Source organism: Humulus lupulus, chromosome 7 (assembly GCF_963169125.1).
Source record: "Humulus lupulus chromosome 7, drHumLupu1.1, whole genome shotgun sequence".
NCBI classification, from domain to species: domain Eukaryota; kingdom Viridiplantae; phylum Streptophyta; class Magnoliopsida; order Rosales; family Cannabaceae; genus Humulus; species Humulus lupulus.
Genome location: NC_084799.1, coordinates 14952708 through 14972442, shown reverse-complemented (window position 1 = coordinate 14972442; position 19735 = coordinate 14952708). Strand labels below are relative to the sequence as shown.

Genomic DNA, 19735 nt, shown 5'->3' with positions numbered 1-19735 from the left:
TTTCTGACAGGTTACTTCAAGCTTAAGTAACCTCAAGAAAATCCTAATGCTCGGGGTCCCAAAAACGCCCCCGAGGTAAAATAATCAAAATTCCCAGAATTCCCTCCTGATCTCTCTAACTCCCAATTTATCATCAAATATTTATTCCCATTACCCAATATCCCAGTAATGTGCTAAACACCCCTTGACTCACTCCGAGTCAAGTATGGATCCCGCTGTGACTTTCCCACTAGCTTGCCTCCAAGGATCGTCTCGTGTTAAGTAACCCAAGCATAACCAAATAATAATGAATCACCACACACATATATGCCAAATATACCAAAAACTGGCCAAATTATGAAAATGAACCAATTAAACAGAAATGAGTTCACAAGCATATTTAATACACCTAAACATGCATATCAAGTCATATTATGATATAACTCACATAATCACATAATGGTACACATAAATATCAAATAATTATATCCTGTCCCCCTAATTAAGGCCTTAAGCCTTATTAGGAAATTTGGGACGTTACACGTACACTCAACAACACTGTTGACGGATCGCCCACAAAGTTTGTCAGACGATCCTCTGGCTCTGCAAACCCACATTTGCTGACACGTTGTGCCCTATCTTAGGGTCCGAGAACCAGAGCCTCAGACCTGGTAGATGACTGGGGGACGAGAGTCATCGCCTTAACTGCCCGAGCTAGAGAACCTCCAGCTCCGAGGATGAAACTCAAAACGTAATCTACTAAGGCACCCACGGTCCATTGTCAAAGGCAAAGTCTTACCTAGGAGGACTCTTTCTCCGATTAGGGGGCTCGGGCAGTAACCTGCCCCGATGACGTCTATGAACGTCTGAGCCAGTCATTGGGGGTTGCCACATGTCGGAGTAAAATACGGACAACAAAAAGTAATAATTAAGCCATAAAAATTTCTCATAAGATATTTTGAAGTTTCATATTAAAGTATTTAAATCACTCTATCAATTATGTTTTCAAAACTATAACCGAAAAATATTTATGTGCTTAATTTTTTTTTCTTTTATTAATTATTTATTTTGTCAGTAAACGAATTTTATTTTTCCAAACATATATGTAATAGTGAAATAATACATAAATATACATATAAATGTTCTAGCCATTAATTAAATAATAAATATTTATATATGAATTTTTGTTGGTTTTAAACTTTTTTAAATTAGTGAATTAAAATTGGATCAAATAAACTTTATAAATTCATAATTTTGATTTATAATTTTTTAATATTTTATAAAAAAATCATTTTAAAACTAGAATCACCATATTTTTATATGGAGGCACTCTAAATGGTTACTACCAATGGATGATTACTTTAACATTAACTATTGGATTAAGATCAATTGTCCATATTTATAATTGTTAATTAATATTTCTAAAAATAAATTTTGACTTTTTCAAACTTTTGGAATGAATACCTGATGACATGTCGGTCACATATTTATTAATTAAAGAATAAAAAAATTATTTAATATTTATTCTTCATTCCTTCTTCATTCTTGATTTATTCCCTTTTTCCATTCCATTAGAAAAAAAATCATTTTGGAATTAATGTGATTATTATCTTTCCAACTAATTTTTATTGCCTAATTAATCTAAAAAATTTGAAATTATTGATTTTATATATTTTATTTATTTATTTTCATTATCATTATAATCATTAATCATCAAAAACTTATCTAGTGATTTATGGTAACCATCTATGGGTAATAACCATTGTTGGTTTAATAGTTTTTTATTTTATTTTTAATAAAAATTATCTTATTTTTTAATTTTTTAAAAAACTATAAATAATATTTTAATTTAATTTTTTTTAATATGTTTATATCATTATTTTATTTTATATGGCAAGTAAAAAACATAATAAAAATAAATTAATATAATTTTTAAATAAAACTAAGTAATAATGTCATTGCACATTGTTTTTATTAGTATATAAATATATGTAATAATATTAAACTTAGTTTCTGAATTAATTGGTATGATTTCTCTCATTTTTACAATAAAGCAAATTAACATATAATCTTGATTTTTAAATTATAAGTGGTGTATTTTGAACTAACTTTTATTGTTTTATTGCTAGCCAATATGTATTTTATTCTATTTCTTTAATATTTTGAAGTATCGTATATTATAAATTTTAAATTTCAAATAAATACATCACTTAAATCTCATAATTGATTCAGAAAATCTGTTGAATTTTAGATCTTGTTTTAATCTTAAATTTTATTAAGGAAAAGTTTCGTGAAGGAAAATAAGAGAAAAAATGGAAGAAATTATTTTCCCCAAATTTGATAAGAGATTTTATTTTAATATTTTTTTTAGATATTTACAGTTATTGTGAATTTTAAAAAATTATATTAAATTTAAGTTTTAATTTTTCTAGAAAATAAATTCTTAATTTATTGATTCAATTCAAACATGAGAAATTACAAATTTTTGGATCTCATTTTTTTTTCCTTCCTAAAATCCAAGGTCCAAACAAAGACTTAATAAATTTTCTACAAAATTGATCGACATGAATCTTCATCATACATTATTATAAAATCTTGATTTTGAGAACTAAAATAAACAAGATATTAACATCCACAATCATGTAAAGCAAACACGCCGAAAAAACTGATGATCCAATAATTCCATAACATCATCATTATATTCAGAATCCTCATAAGACTTACTCGATACAAACCCAATCTTAATCCTTCCAAATTCTAAATCTAAGAAAATGGCTTATCTTCCCATCTCCAATTAGACCCAAGCCTTGCACTGCCTGGCCAGAAACACAATATGTGAATCAATATGTGAATTGGTCAAGTAACCAACTCAAAAATATTTTTGAAATTTAAAACTTCATAAAATTATGTTACTATCAAATTGACAAACAAAAATACAAAAATGAATTAATTTTATAAAGTTTTATTTTGTATAACATAAGTATAAATTAAACAATTAATAGTGTTATTATTGGAGTACAATTTATAAATATAAATAAATTCAAAATGCATCCGATCATAAAATTATTTGATAGACTCAAATAATGACCAAACTTGTAAATAGTAGTGAAACTTAGCTTTAGAAACGTAATCGAGCTTGGTAGAATTGAACTAATGATTATACCTACTAACAAAAGCAAATTCTTGGTTGATAGGATATGCTATAAAGTAGATCTAAAAGGTGAGAATTTATAATTTGGTATAAATTTGCTACAAGTCATATCTAAGAGGTAGGTAATATAAAGTAAAGGGTAAAAAGCAACAAAACTTTTACATAGTTGAATTTGTATCACTTAAATATTTGTGTAAAATTTTGGCAAAATTTTTTATGGTTAGTGTTTTGGTAGGATTGTAAGTCATTGTTCCGGTCGATTTTACCGATCACTATGAGTTTCCCAAAATAGAAACTCTGGATGCAAATATTTCCTTGTCTTTACTCCACTCTACTTTGTTTTTATTTCCCTGTTGATTTAAAGAACAATTTTGGCAAGAATCAATGGTGGGTACATGTAAGAAAAATCTTCACTGGTCTACGTGTCTACTCCAAGTTTCGTTTCCTGCCATTCACAACTAACTTCTCTCGAGCCAATCGATTTGAATGTCACTTTGCATAGGCCAAAGCCTCAGCCTCTGTTTCTTGCCTTGCAAGACCCGTTGCTTGTTTCGCTGTTTAGTGAAACGAGTGTTTCGATGTTCCCCTGCAAACAAAACAACACTTTTTGCCTCGTCGTTAGTCACGTGACTGACACGTTCTTTCTTAGTTTTTATTAATACATTAACAATGTTCATAAACAAGAAAGTATTAAATTCGTGGGCAAAATGCCCTCACAATCATTTGTGAGAGATAATGTGACAACCACATATATATCGTTTTCCAATTAAATACCAACCATACCCGAATTCATATATGTTGTTACAACATAATAGCAAGGATGATCAGGTTGATGCTGGAGAGAATCAAGGTGTTAGCTACACAAGTGTTTCATAACGATGCTTAATTTATTTAAAGTATTTGTTTTATTATTATTATTGTACATATCCTGGGGTTCGAATTCTAACCTCCAACATAACACAACACACACCCCTCCGACAACTTGAACTAGTCTCAAGTAAGTTCTTTAGGAGGTTATTTGGTAACAAATGATAGTAGAATGGGAATAAAGTTATATGAGTATTCCTTTCTTCCTAGTAAAATAATTGTGTTTTAATGATGGTGAATAATTCATATTATAAATTTATGTTACCTATAAGAATTTGTTCCACATCAAGTGGGTGGAATGGTATGAAGGTAAGTTTCTATTATTTTAAATGATGCGAAATAGTAGTTTTATCTTATTATTAAATTATCATAAATAATTTTTTTTAATTATTACGGTTAATCCCATTGTTTAAATTTTTATATATTCATAGTTCTAGCAACCAACAACATGAAAAAAAAAAATTATGTAGTAATTTAAAAAAATTCAAACTACCTGATTTCTTTCTTTTTTCTATTTTTTATAATAATAACAATAACAAAATCATGTCGTAAGAACATGATAAATAGCTATTTTGAGGCTAATCTTTGAGTGAATCCTACTTAGTCTTAATAAAAGAATAAAGCGGGAATGAACTCTCCTATGTGAGAGCTTTGAATTGATATATCTTATACTTAAAATGGTGCTTGAGTAGATGAGAAATTGATGCCTAAAATTGGTCATTTAAAATGGAAGATAAATTCGAATATCATACCTAATAATTAGCAACCAAATCATTTTGGTCAAATCTGATATTACCATAATAATGATGTGTGATTAATTCTAATTGATTTTTATAAATTAAGCTCCCAAATTTTGTGGGATATTTAGACATTAATGCACTTAGTTTCACACACATTTTCAACCATCCATGAAGCATATAAAATAATATTTCTCCTCTCATTCCAATGACATACTGATAACTGATATAGAGTATCACACACAAAAGTCTTGGTCTTTCTCTCTCTTTAGTCTTTGAAGTTTTTTTGGTGACCGAGTGAAGGTTTTGTTTTGAGTTTGCTAGAGTAGACATTGCGGTGCCTTCATCTTGCTTGATAGTCGTTGTATCTTGGGAAGTGGTTGCTAATGTATCCTCTAGCACCGTTTATGTAGATGGAGCAAATTTACTTTAAAGAAAGCGCATTTCGCGTTCCTCAGCTTACTATTTTATGTATCTTGTATCTTGTAATTTGTATTTTTATTTTTGTTCTTCAATTATTATTTGTATATATTCGTTCTTCTCTATATACTATTTCTAACAATCTTAAAGCAGACTCTAACTCCATCGAAGAAGACAAACAAATATGACTGAAACACATGGAAGTTATTCCTACTGAATGCACTGTTGGATCTCCCCGAACTCCATGTTCAACCACAAAGAACCAAACTTTAAAGGATTAGTCTTCACAGGGCCAACCTTTGCAAGTAACAGTACCAATGATTCCCGTGAGCCATAATGAGAAATATGGCAGGAGAAAATGTGCTTTCTATTTAACAACGTTGAATCTTGAAAGATTCTTGAAAGATGATCCTCCCATTGTTTGAGAGGATGAAATATATGTGCAAACTCTAAGTGTTGTTGAAGCATGGAAGCATTCTGCATTCATTTGTAGGAATTATATCCTAAATGGCTTTGTTGACTCATTGTATAATGTGTTAAGTGTAATGAATGTTACGCTTGGTTAAATACATAGTGAAATAAGTCATGCACAAATAGGTGCAAGATAGTAGATTATTTCACTAAAGTCAACATGAGTTGATTGACTTTTGGTATATGCATTTTAAAATTATCTTTTTTGAGTCCAAAGTATTTCTTTGGAGTATATAAGAGTACTCAAAAAGTTTGATAGTTTGGAGGTATTTTGGGTGGATGTACATGGTCAAAAGTCAGTGTAACAGGCATTGTATCGCCTGTTGAGAGGTGTTGCATCGATTGTCTTTCAACAACCCATATATTTCTAAATTCTTTGTGGAGAATAAAATAATAAATGGTAATGAGTGTTGTTGGGGTAATACAATCATGGTAACTTGGAATTATAGTAGTAACTTTTTATACTATATGATAACTAATTAGTTTCTAAAATAGATTTGAAGGTAACGTAATAATATCTTGAATAATAAGATACTGTATTATAAAATAAATGGATATTTGCAGCATAAATAACTAAGTTCATACTTTTGTTGCGCTTAAATACCTAACTTATTTTTTTGACTGCATAAATATCTAATGCTTATTTTTGTTACAACCGTTACTTTTTCCCACCAAGTGACAAATACCAAACTTTTTAATTAGGGATATTGGTGGCATAAATACATTAGTTTATGTAATTGTTGCACTTAAATACCTAACTTTCAAAAAAATCAATTCTTAAAAGCTAGGAATTTAAGTGCAACATATACATAAACTTTAAATATTTACGCTGTCAATATCCCTATTTAAAAAGTTTGGTATTTGCCACATAACAGGAAAAAGTAACGGCTGCAACAAAAAATAAACGTTAGATATTTATGCCGTAAAAAAATAAGTAAGGTATTTAAGTACAACACATCCATAAACTTAGGTATTTATGTCGCCAATATCTCTAACATAAAAAAAACTAATTTGTATATTAAGATGTCTACAAATAAGTTTTGAAGTTAACAAAAAGGAATCTAAAATAATATGATCTAAAAATATATATTTTTTTATAAAAAAGTAACCAATCGCTATTTTATCAATATCATAAGCAACCAAAATGTAACTTTTTACAACTTAGAAAAAACAAAAAAATTCAGGAAGCGGAATTTCCCATTTTTTTCTTTCAAAATCTGGTATACAATGCTGACGTGACACAATAAATGTGTAAATAAGTTGTTTTAAGGTATTTTTGGAATAAGTTTGCATTTTTAAGTTATTTGTGTTAATTTGCCTACTTTTAATTATAAAAAATATATATTTTTACAGAAAATACTTAATTTTGCTAAAATATTACATTCTTACAGTCAAATATTGTTTTTTTTTCTTTCAATTTTACGGTTTTAAGGAAATTTTTATGTTTTTACGATTTTGTCTTTTTTTTTTAGGTTTTTTTTTTTGTTAATGTTTAGTTGTTCTTATATATACTGTTTTTTGTATTTTTTTAAAGTTTATTTTGAGTTAATGCAGTGAGTTTTTTTTCCTAAGATTGTATTTTTGTAATTATGAAATTTTAAAAATCATGAGGGTGTTTGACTCCTTAACTAAAAATCTATTCTTTGTTTTTAAAAGCTAAAAACAGTTTTTTGAAAATAGTTAGGGTGTTTGGCGTTGTTTTCAGAAAATAATTTTTAAAACACAAAGTTACAAAAAACAAAAATTTTGAGAACAACAAAAGTTGTTTTCTGTTGTTCTTAAATTTTTTTTATCTATTTGTTTTTTTCTCAGATCAATTTTTTAATTATTATTATCTAGTATCATTTATTGTCACATCATTTTCTCTCTCATTAGTTTCTCTCTCTTCACTTTCTCTCACACGTCTTTCTCTCTCATCACTTTCTATCTTCTTATTTTCTCTCTCCTTACATTTTCTCTCTTCACTTTCTCTGTCTCACTATTTTCTCTCTTCTCACTTTCTATCTTTTCATTTTCTCTTTCATCATTTTCTATCTTCTTATTTTCTCTTGCCTAACTTATTATGTCATCATTTTCTCATTCATCAATTATTATATCTTTACTTTCTCTCTCATCACTTAATATATCCTCATTTTCTCTCTCATCATTTTTTATCTCTCTCAATTTCCTCTCTCATCACTTTTTCTACTCACTTCTCTCTCTTCACTTTATTTCTCATCACATTTTCTCCTATTTTTTCTTGGATCAATTTCTCTCTACTCAATTTCTATTTCTTCAAATTTTCTTTCATTACTTTCTCACTTCTTATTTTTCATCATTTTTTCTTTCAAATTATTTTATCTCATTATTTATTACAAACTTTTAAAAGATTTTCTCTTTATAAATATATTTGTTAATTTTTTATTTAAGATTTAAAAAAATAAAACTAAAAAAATATTTTTAGAAAATATTAACCAAACACCTTTTATTTTTTGAAAATTACAAAAACCGTTTTTTGTTATCATTTATGAGAACATAACTTTAAAAACAAAAAACAGAAAACAATGTCAAAGAAGCCCCGTATTTTTTAAAATTTGAGTAAGTATTTTTAAGAAAAAATTAAGAAATGTAAAAAAAATATATATTTAAGAAAAAACTTAAAAAAAACAAATAGTGGTTTGGAGGCCGAATAAGAAAAAGTGGGCCTATATTTGGGCCGTAACTGATGCTGTTAAGGAACAAAGAGCCAATTACACGTGAACACCACGTCTTATCTTCCTAAAGTACCAATTTTAACAAATCAAGTCTCACAATTTCTGCCGTCCTTAAGCATTACTACTTCTAATCCCACGCTCCAGAAGGAGCGTGTGGAGCGTGCCGCGGACTACATGGCTTACAGTCACAGACCTCTTATAATTAAATTTAAAGAAAAATAAAAAAAGGAAAATATATTCAAATAATGAAACTTTAAACAGGTAGCATAATACAGCTGGCATCATTTTTGTCGTTTATCGAGAAAGAGAGTGTAGTAAACGCGCCAAGGAATATTGTTATAGAAGGCAAATAAAGTGAAAGGGTAGTTAGTAAAGGCAAAACTAAAACTAAAGAAAATTAAAGCAAATAATAATAATACTAATAATGGTGAACCACTCTTTGGAATCAACTCGATCATCTTCCCCAAAAAGACCAACTCATCACAGATTCGATTGTGAAATACAGAACAGGAGGAGCCTCCCTTGTCCTCCTTCTACACTCACGTCTTGTCTTGTAAATATATATGTTTTTTTTTACTATTTAAATTGAAATTTTTGAAGATTATAATTTAATTTTATTGTTTAACCAATATGTAAAAATGACTCAGAAAATTAGACAATAAAAAATTAAAAAAATATAACACTGAAACTCCATTTTCATCTAAACAAACGAATATCTTGATGGTTTTGCAAATCTCTATCTGAATCTGATTGTATAATTAGAAAATTATACATTTTAAGATTTTTTGAAATAGGGAAGAAAGATTTGGTGGGTGGGTTCCCAATGATGAAACTAAAATATATGTAAAAAATAGAAATAGAAATATAAATTTATTTATATATGTATATGTACACTATTTTTAACATTTTAGTATCAATTATAATGTTACTTGTTTTAATTTTAAATTTAATTTAATGGTGTTTTGTATATAAAAGTATGGCTTCCTTAAACTTATATAAAGAATAATGATGGGGATAAACTTAGCTTTGATGGGTAAAGCACTAAAGCCAAGTAAGTTTAATATTATTATTACATTGAATATGGTGTGAATAAAATGCATACGAAAAGTGTTGTGGCAATGTGAACTTTTTATCATACATTTGTTTTTGGTCAAGTTCACGAAAAATATGCACTTAAATATTACACGCAGTGTTGTATCAATACTTTTTAAAATAGTGGGCCTTGGTTTTAATAAGGGTTTATACTTTGTTGGACCTTATATTTTTTCTAATTACCTGTTTGAACCTTGTGTTTTAAAAAATTCATTTTTGGATCCTATATTTTGTAAAATTGTTCAAATAAACTCCTAAACTCAATTTTAATGAAGACAAAATTGAATATAACAACACTTATTTTAAGTAGATGATTTTATTTTTGTTCTGAAGTGTTAGTTTGGTGAATTATTTGTGATTTCAGTTGAGAAAACTTTGATCAAAATCAGGTTTAAGGTTCTATTTGAACCATTTTACAAAATATAGGGTTCAGAAAGTAATTTGTCAAAACACATAGTCCTAACAGGTAATGGAACAAAACACATGGTCCAAAAATGTATAAACCTTTTTAATAAATGTGATTTGATAGATTAAACTGCTATATCACTGTGTGTAATATTTTGGTGTATATTTTGGGTGCTCATATCATTAATCTTAGTGAAATAATCCTTTTAACTACGTGTTTCATGTGTATTAGCTTACGCCCTAGAGATTTATTTATTTTTTAAAAGTTATATTATATCTTAAATAATCATAATTGGTTGACATTTGGTACATCCTTTGTAATAGGTGTATATAACTTATTGTGCTATTGAAATTTTTACATCTTCTCTAATTGGTGATGTACAAATTGTGTTTAGTATAAAAGGTCAATAAATTGAAATATTCAACACAATTTTTGTGAATGTGCACCAACCTATATAGACAAGTAATTGAAATATTCAATAAATGACCATGTAATATATGTTGACAATATAACAAAACTAATCACTTTCTTTTTTAAAGAAATAAAGAAGATGTATTTACATTTAATGCTAATAGTAAAAATAATAACAATGACATATTATTAAATGAAAAAGTAATTATTTAGTGTTGATACAAAATATGTATTATATGTTTTGTACTAAATTTGACATAATTTTTACTATGTGATGAATACTTTTGACGTAATATTTTTGGAAGTGACTTATATTTTAACAGTGTATCACCAATTTAAAAACCCAATAATTATTTTTTAAAATGACCTATATTTTAGTCCTGCATTACCCGTTTGACACTCTATCAGAGGTAATCTTATGTACAAATATCACTAATTAATACAAAGAATAAATAAATATATATGTATTTTATAAATATATTTAATAGAAATAAGAGAAAGAGCAATCAAAATTAAGAATCGTGCTTGCATTATTACATAAAAACCACATGCATAGGATCATAGGAGTCAAGTCTCTCTTCTCGGACCCACTTTTGGAAAAAAACAGTATAGTTTTCTCTAAACAATGAAGTTACCATATTTATTTTTATTTAATTTCATCACATACTTATTTGGTTCATAAATGAAATTTCCATCCAACTAAAAATCCTCATATTCATTCCTTTTTCTCTTCCTATTCGTAGCCTTTTTTTTTTTGCTTGAATTTCCTATTCCTAGTCTAGTACTAAATAGTAGCTGTATTACTCAACTTATGACCAAGTTTTCTCAGAGGAAATTGCTGTATCGTTTTGGGTCTCTGGTTTATTTTTCTCATGTGGACATGTCAGGTCAGTTAAAAAAAAAAAAGTCCACTGTCACATTCATATAAGAGAGAATATTAGGGAAATAATAAGAGAAGGGGGGGTCACTTTTTTTCTCAGTGTATTGTAGAGTTGTACTCTTTATAAAACCAGCCTTTCCAGCAATACTAGTCTAGTTTTGTTCTTGTTTAGTCTTTCTTTTTTATATAGCTGTCTCCATCGTTGAGGAGGTAATTTCACTCTTATCTCTTTTATTCTTCTGTACTTTTAATTTTTTTTCGAATTATCTTTAGTGGGTATTTTCTATTTTTTTTTTAAATATTATTGTTATTTTTTTTTTTTTTTTTTTTGGACAGAGGTATGGTTGATAGTGAAGCAAGTCTACTTTTTGTCTGTTTCTGTATTTGATTTATTTATTTTTTGCTAAAACTACATTCTCAAATTTTGTCTGTTAATCTTGATGTGTATGTTCCCTTTTCAGCTTTCTCTTCTCTCAGCTTGGATGAGTGGGTTATTTTTTGGGTGCGTGTAGCGAGATATGCTTCAAATTTTTACTCAACCAGATCAAGTCAAGGCTGAGAATGAGATATTGTAACATTTCTGAGATGGGTTTTTCGTTTTGGCTTATGATAATTTGAGGTAAAGAGAGTCAGTCCCTTTGAGCTCTTGTTATATCCCTTTTTCTTATTATATTTTTGTTTTAAATCTTATGCCCCCATTGTGAGAGATTTTCTTTCAGTTTCAAAAATTGGACTCTAGTTGTTCGTTAAATAGTCGGAGAGAAAAGTTTTGAAAGTGAATTTGAGTTTTGCCAAAATTAGAAAAATGAGAGATTTCCCATCTTGTTTCGGTGAAAATGGAGTTCAAGTTGCGGATTCTTCTTCGTCGAACAGCAGTAAGAATTCCCAGAATCTGGTTACTTGTGTCTATCAATGCCGGCTTCGAGGAAGGTCTTGCTTGATTACTGTGTCATGGAGTAAAAACTTGATGGGTCAAGGCCTTACTGTGGGAATTGATGACTCTTCGAATCAGTGTCTTTGTAAGGTTGATATTAAACCATGGTTATTCTCCAAGAGAAGAGGTTCAAGGAGCTTAGAAGCGTATTCTAGTAAGATTGATATATATTGGGACTTTTCTTCTGCAAAATTTGGATCCGGGCCTGAACCATTGGAGGGGTATTATGTGGGAGTTGTGGTAGATCGGCAAATGGTTCTCCTTCTCGGGGATTTGAGAAAAGAAGCTTTCAAAAAGACTAGTGCCACTCCTATGCCTTCAGATGCTGTTTTTGTTGCCAAGAAGGAACACATCTTTGGTAAGAGGGTTTTCAGCACCAAGGCTCAGTTTTGCAACAATGGTCAAACTCATGATCTTGTGATAGAATGTGACACGATTGGGGTGACTGATCCGTGCCTTATAATCCGGGTAGATGGTAAGACTCTGATGCAAATGAAGAGGCTCCGATGGAAGTTCAGGGGAAACTATACCATCTTGGTTGATGGCCTTGCAGTTGAAGTTTTCTGGGATGTCCACAGTTGGCTCTTTGGTACATCACTTGGGAATGCTGTTTTCATGTTCAAGACATGCCTGTCCGCCGAGATGTTGTGGTCTAGTCAATCTCTAGCTGACCCGAATGCTTTACCGTGGTCTTTTTCACAGCGATTTTCTGATAGCAAAGGGTCATCTCTTGGTTTTTCGCTGATATTGTATGCTTGGAAGAGTGAATAGAGTGAGCCGGAGGTCTTCAATGAGTACTATTTGCTAACTGAAGCCACCTAGTGAGTGAGTAGTGATTATTCTTGTCAACTATGCGTTTGGATTACACCAAATTAAATCATATATGAATCCATTTGTTCTTTGTTATCCTTTTCTTTTTTCTTTTTCTCTCCACTCTTCAGTAAATTAAGCCACATGAATAGATCACAGACATTTTTTTTTTCTTTCCCCTCCTGCTGGTTGTATATCCCTCTTACAATGTTAAATTCGCCCTCAATATGTTTTTCCCCTCTAGTGAGTATTCTGTTAACAAAGTCATGATTTTGAATCTTATTTTGCTTACTAAACAAAAGTTAGTTTGCCGTTGCACCAATTGTGATTTCATTTTTTAGTGAGAATCACTTGCAATAGCAGTTGAATTCATTTCTAGTCATCAAAACCAACACACACTAGATGAATTCTCATGTGGTGCTTGGGGAGTGGATATGAACTTTGTTATGGAGCATTTGTGTCTCCTTAAAGTGTATCCTTTGTATCTGAGGGTCATGTTGCATGGTTGCTTCTGAATGAATGAATCACATATTGTCATTCAAAATTCATTGATTTCAGTATTGATTTTTCGCTTAGTAATCTTATTTGAATTGTTCTTGGATAATATCTCTAAGTTGTTAATTTGATTCAATCTCATTATCTTACTAAACAATGACTCATCCATTTAATCTGGTTGTGCGAAGCGTATAAGATAATTTACCTTAAATTTTGTAATTATTATGAATTTAGTAGTATTCTTGCAACATATATTGATTCTGCAGTGTTATGCTAAGAGATTCAGTGTTCATTGCTAATGTAACTTGGTACTCAGCATGTTCATTTACTATGTTTCCACTCTGGAAAATGTGTAGTTAATGCATAAAGCTTTAATTTCTGATCTCTTTGTTGTGCCTTCCACTGTACCTGTGAAGGATATAGGGTAGCACTAGTGAGTTGAGAAGGAAAATTAAGGTGCATAGTTGAGGGAAGTGAATGTTAATGTATTAAACAAATTATTTGAGGCAATGGAAGGCACAACAAAGAGACCTGAAATCACATTAAAATTCCCAAATCTCATTACCTAGATGATTGGGGTGATAAATGCTAGAGTATGCTCTTCAGTCTATTATCTCTTTGTGGCTATGAAGGAAGAAAGGTCTTCTACAATTGCATCCTCATCTCAACAAGGTAAGTAAGAAGCATAAAATACAACTCTAGAAAAGTCAATTATTTTTTTGAAAGGAAGTACTTGTTCCTACTGAGGTTGATTTTGTGACAAGAACAGGGCATAATATTGATTCATCAGATATCTGACTTGGACAAAGTGTATTCCATTCACTGTGAGTCATGTCTGTCCATTCAGCAATTTAATTCTTTGTTTTCATCGAGTTGAAATTAGAGACAGAAAGATTATCAAGTTTAGTAACTTATTGACAACTCTTTTCCATGAGTTCATTCACATGTCTCCCTGAAGTTCTCTTTCTAAAATGATTAGTCTCTACAGTTGAAGATATTATGGTGTTATTAAACTTTCAAATCATTACCCAAATGATTTGTTGAATCTTTGATTGTAATTCTGTTTACTTGAGCTTGCCGGCATACTTTAATTTGTGGAAGCATGATATTGACTTTCATATCTTTATATGAGCTTTAATTTTATGGTTAAAGCACATGTCAATTCTAGTGACAAGTTTGGTTGTCTGTGAAGTTGAAAATTCTCCAGTTGTGGGGTCTCCCCTGCTCTGGGATAAGGATGCCCTCTATTCGTTGCTGTCTTGTTTTAAGATTACAAGTGACAACTGTATTTACTTCTTTTGCCTGGTCTGTAAATTCATTGCCTTTGTTAAATCCTGACTACAACTGATATCCAATTAAATAAATTCCACTTGGGGTTCTATAAATGCCAAGATAACTCCTTGTACACATCCTTTTCGAGCTTTAAACTGTTGCATATTGTGTTGTAATGAACCAGAATCCATTGTATTAATGTTTTTAGAGTTTAGGAGCCATACTCATCAACACATGTCTCATGTCATACTGAACCATTTATTTTGAAGTTATTAACCAAATTTGTAACTGAAATTTTCTGCCCTTAATTTTCTAGAAGCTGCACTTTCATTTATTTCACAAGACTCATTTATTATCTAGCCTTCTGGTAGACTGGTACTACTGTTGCCAATGGACATAATGCCTGTGACATTCTTAATTACTCTTTTTATAAACAAACAAAGTTCAGATAACTCCTTAGCCTCCTCCATATATTTATTTTGGCTTGAGCTGAAGAAGGATTTGATTTTCAGAAAAAAAAAGTCAAATCTATAATCCACCCTATTCTAGTTATATTGGTTCCAAAAGTCTCCTGACAGTCAACTAACTTGTTCTCTGTTCTTGTTAGATTTTTGGGTCATAATATTTTCCTCTTTTTTGAAAACTGGGTTTGTGTAGTTGAATTCTAATATTTTGTCAGCAAATGAAGTTTAACGAAAACAACCCCAAAACAGATTATATTTAGTTAGTAGATTCATTTAAATACAAGTTCAATAATCACTTGTAGTTGACATTAACAGGAAGCTGTTTCTGGTTTTTCGATGGTGAGCCTAAAGAGATAAGCTTCAAGTTATGGTGGTAAATTGGTTCAGATTAATCCTCTAAGTCGACATAATTGTCACTATTTCAACTACTATCTTCAGGGACCATACTAAGGACAGCACAGTCATGTGTGTGAACCTTGGACTTTGGACTTAGGTTACTTATTAGCCTCAATCTTTTATTTTATTTATTTCAAAAAAATGAACACACTAAGAAAGAATCCCATGTAAGCAAGGAAACAAAAACCAAGTATAACTTCAGTTAAGAGAGATTATATGCACGAATTAAATAACAAACATAAGTGAGGTTAAATCGATGGTATTTTATATTATAGTATAAAACTGCCTTTCATCAACATAACATTGAAATTCACATCATTTTGTTTAAAGTCAGATCTAGTTGTTCAAACTTCATACATTAGATTTTTCTTTTCCTTCTATATGTTCTTAATAATTAAGTTTTGGTTGGTTTATCAATATCTTGTATTAGTGGCCCCTCAAATCGACTCAACTCCAAACCAATTCTCATTGGTTGGCAACAAACAACACTAAAGTCTGAAAAACCGTATAGTATTTATTTGTTCATATTAGTTTCTTCGAATTTTCTTTGTAAATAGAATCTAAAGTTGAAATGTGGGCTTTTGATATGGATAATGACAAAGTTGTTTAAGACCTCTATCCACTTGATAAGAAGAGAATAAGGGGACCACCCTCTTCCTTTTTGTGTGTGTACATATATATAGTATAGATATATTTGAATTTACAGATGAAATTGTGCCACATACTTGCAATACTTTCAATCCATGTTGTGACCAAAACACAGCTAATTTGAAAATTATAGGCCCCAAAAAGAGACAGAAGATAACTGTATTTTCATTTCTTGATTTAATGGTTTTATTGTAAGAGGATCAAATAAGTACAGCGAAAGAAACAGATTCTGATTTATTTGGTTCCAAACAAAGTCATGTGGTACAACAAGAATAACATCTAAGCCTATGGAAAATATAATGGAACATTGGTTGGTTAGTAAGGTAATAAAAGACTAGACAGGGTTTAAGTTTTGAGATGTATGGTAGTGTGGTTTGATTGGAATATAAAAGGGCCGTGATTAACGTAGTTCTTAAAACGCGTTTTGTTGTGTGATGAATGAGTAAATATAGACCAATCATGTCATGTTCCAAGATTTCAGCTAATTACGTTACACTTTTTAATCACAACGTGATCATTATTAATCATAATTTATATTTATAATATATTATATTAATTCTCACTTAATGTACTCTTCAATTTCGGAACTCCAAAAATCATGCATCACAACATACAATATCATATTTTACGTTTTTACCTAAAAGTAAAACTATTTTTATATATATATATAAATATATCTTTTTTATATAAAAAAAATATGTAAATAAGAGAATTTTTTAGTTTTAACGGCCTTAATATAATATTTTAAATATTTAATAGAATTTACTTTTAAAATTAATTAAAAATAGATATTTATTAATTATATTAATATAAATTTAAATTCTAATATTATAAAATATCATTATTATAATAATATTTAATATAAGACTACAAATATAATAATTATATTAATATAAATTCAAATTCAAATATTATAAAATATCATTATTATAATAATATATAATACAAGACTAGATATTTAATACTTATATTAATATAAATTTAAATATTATAAAATATCATTATAATAATAATACATAATACATAATCTTAATTTGTTAATAACAATTATCATTTATGTTTAAAAATGTTATCATATTATATATATATTTTAAAAAATCACAAACAATGTTTTGGTTTAATTTTTCATTAAATATGTTTATGTCATTCTTTTATATATAATATTGTTTATTTATTTGAAATTTATATAACAATAATATAAATTTACTAAAAATAATTAATAAATTTTATAAATAAAATTAAGTAAATGTACATTATACCTTGCTTGTATCTAGTATATGAGCTTTTTGACCAAAAAAACATTTACATAAAAGTTATACGAGTATATTATTAATTATTGTTTTTACAATATGTATATTATATAGTTAAATGGAAATACAACTAATTTATTTTGAGGATATATTTATAAGAAATTATACTATTCTAGCACTTGGTTTGTCTTGAACTAACTTATTACTCTATTGTTCAAATAAAATCATTGTTGTCCGTATTTTTTCCTCTGACACGTGGAAACTCACAATATCTAGCTCGAATGGTCTTAGACGTCTTCGGAGTATGTCACCTCTCGAGGTCGCCTGTCTCCGCCAGTGGGTAAGGTAGATTACTCTTCGAGGCTTGCCCTTGGAGCCAGAGCTTCTCCAGCTAAGGCAATTAAAGCGAAGATTCTCCTTCCCCCAGTCGTCTCTCAGGTTCGAGGTTTCAGTTCTTGGACCTGAGATGAGGCGTCAGGTGTCAGCCAGCGTGGGTTTACAGCATCAGAGGGGCACCTGACACCCTTTAGGTGATCCACATACAGTGTTGTCGATTGTACGATTCGACAATTTGCATTCCCACTACGCCGTCTGACACTGAAATACGTACAACATGCCCTGACAGCACCAAGGGCATGTTCCCCATAAAGTAGGTACATTTTTTGCAGTTGGCCTCACAAATCTCGCTTGGGTCATGATCTCTATTCAATGCAGCCCAATGCATTGAATTGATATTAATTCCCCAATAACGGAAAGAATTTATATTAATTAAAAATAATTAGTATTAATTACCTCAGCATCTATAAATAGAGATATGAGTCTCATTGTAAAGAATTCAGTTTTTTAGAGAGAAAGCACATTGTATTCAGAGTAATCTAAACACTGTCTGAGAATACACAATTGAAACTTGTCATCACAAGCTTCCAATCATCTTAATACCAGAGACTCGTAGATTAGGGTTTTTTATAACCCGAACCCCGTAAAAATCCTTGTGTTCGTATTTGCTTGTTTCTTTAATCTCTCTTTTTAAGGTTGATGGCGAAAAAGACAATCAATAATCATTTTAACACATTTTTTAATAGAATAATTATAAATATGTTTGAAATTAATTAATGTGTTTAAAATCCAAAAAGAATTTCAAACACATTTATAAAACTTCTTTATAAAAAAATATTTAGAAAAATTGTTGAAAATGTACAATTTAAAAATAGTTTGCGATGTACAAGATATTAAAATGGTATTAATTAAACAATAAGTTGATAAGTTGATTATTAGACAAACAAGATATTAAATAATATATTTCCTATATTATAATTCTAACTAATTTAAATTTCTAAATGGAAAACACCCTCTTTAGAATTATTATAAAAAAAAACTAAACACAATGGTTGTGTTTGGTAAATTTTTTTTATTTTTAAAAAACAAAAATAGTTAAACAAAAAATAATAAATGCGTTTGATAATTTTTAATTTTATTTTTTGTTTAACAATATAAAATAAAGTGTTGATTTGAAGAAGATAAAAAAAAAGTCAAAAACGGTTTAAAAAAAATTTGAAAGTGAAAAATTTTATTTTCAAATTTTAATAAATTTTCTTAAAAATAATAAATAAAAATAGAGTTAGCAAATACAATTTTATGTTTAATTATCAAATTTTTAATTAAATAAATAAACAATTATTTTTTTAAGTATTACCAAACATCTCCAAATTGTTTCGTTATTTTAATTATCACTCATACCATCAATTATGAGAATTAAATTCTCTTATTATTTACTTATTTTTTTAAAAACTGAAATAAATACAGTAAAATTAATAATAAATATATATATTTAGGAAAGAGAAATTTTACACTATATCTCCTATAACATACTTAATTTTTTTAAAATGCCAACATAACTTTCTCTCCCAAAGATATGCTATTTCTAATTTTTTGGACAAAAACACCCTTAGAATTAAACACTCCACTCTCAGCCGAAGTCTCTCATTTCTCTCTTAGTAGAAGCTCTCACTCTCGTCACATTCTCACCATCTCTCTCAGGCATAGCTCTCTCTCGTCACAGCCGCCGTCGCCACTTTCTTCTCCATCGCCGGCAACAGTAAGTCAGTTTTTGTAGTTTTTTTTTTTTTTTTAAATTGAATCGTAATGTATAAAATCGATGAAATGGGTTTGATTTTTAATCTTTATTTTTCAAAAATGTAGCTTTAAATGGGTTTGATTCTATGTGCATCGTTTTAGAAGATTATGTTTAAATTCTGCAAAATTTTTGTGGGTCGATGTTCATTCGATTCCATATCGATCGTAATTCGATGACATATAGTGCATGTGTAGATTTTTAAATTATTGAAAGTAGTTCATCGAT

The 19735-nt window shown here is 29.2% G+C and overlaps 1 protein-coding gene across 2 annotated transcripts; it reads left to right on the top strand.

Moving 5' to 3' along the window:
* Positions 1-10917: 10917 nt before the first annotated feature.
* LOC133790776 (uncharacterized) lies at positions 10918-13133 on the top strand. 2 transcript variants are annotated; one of them, XM_062228536.1, is made up of 2 exons: positions 10918-11114; positions 11569-13133. In XM_062228536.1, exon 2 carries the CDS (start codon positions 11913-11915, stop codon positions 12810-12812), a length of 900 nt encoding a protein of 299 aa, XP_062084520.1. In that variant the 5' UTR covers positions 10918-11114; positions 11569-11912; the 3' UTR covers positions 12813-13133. The 2 variants fall into 2 exon arrangements, with proteins under 2 accessions (XP_062084520.1, XP_062084519.1); XM_062228535.1 differs by lacking the exon at positions 10918-11114 and adding an exon at positions 11147-11317.
* Positions 13134-19735: the final 6602 nt, after the last annotated feature.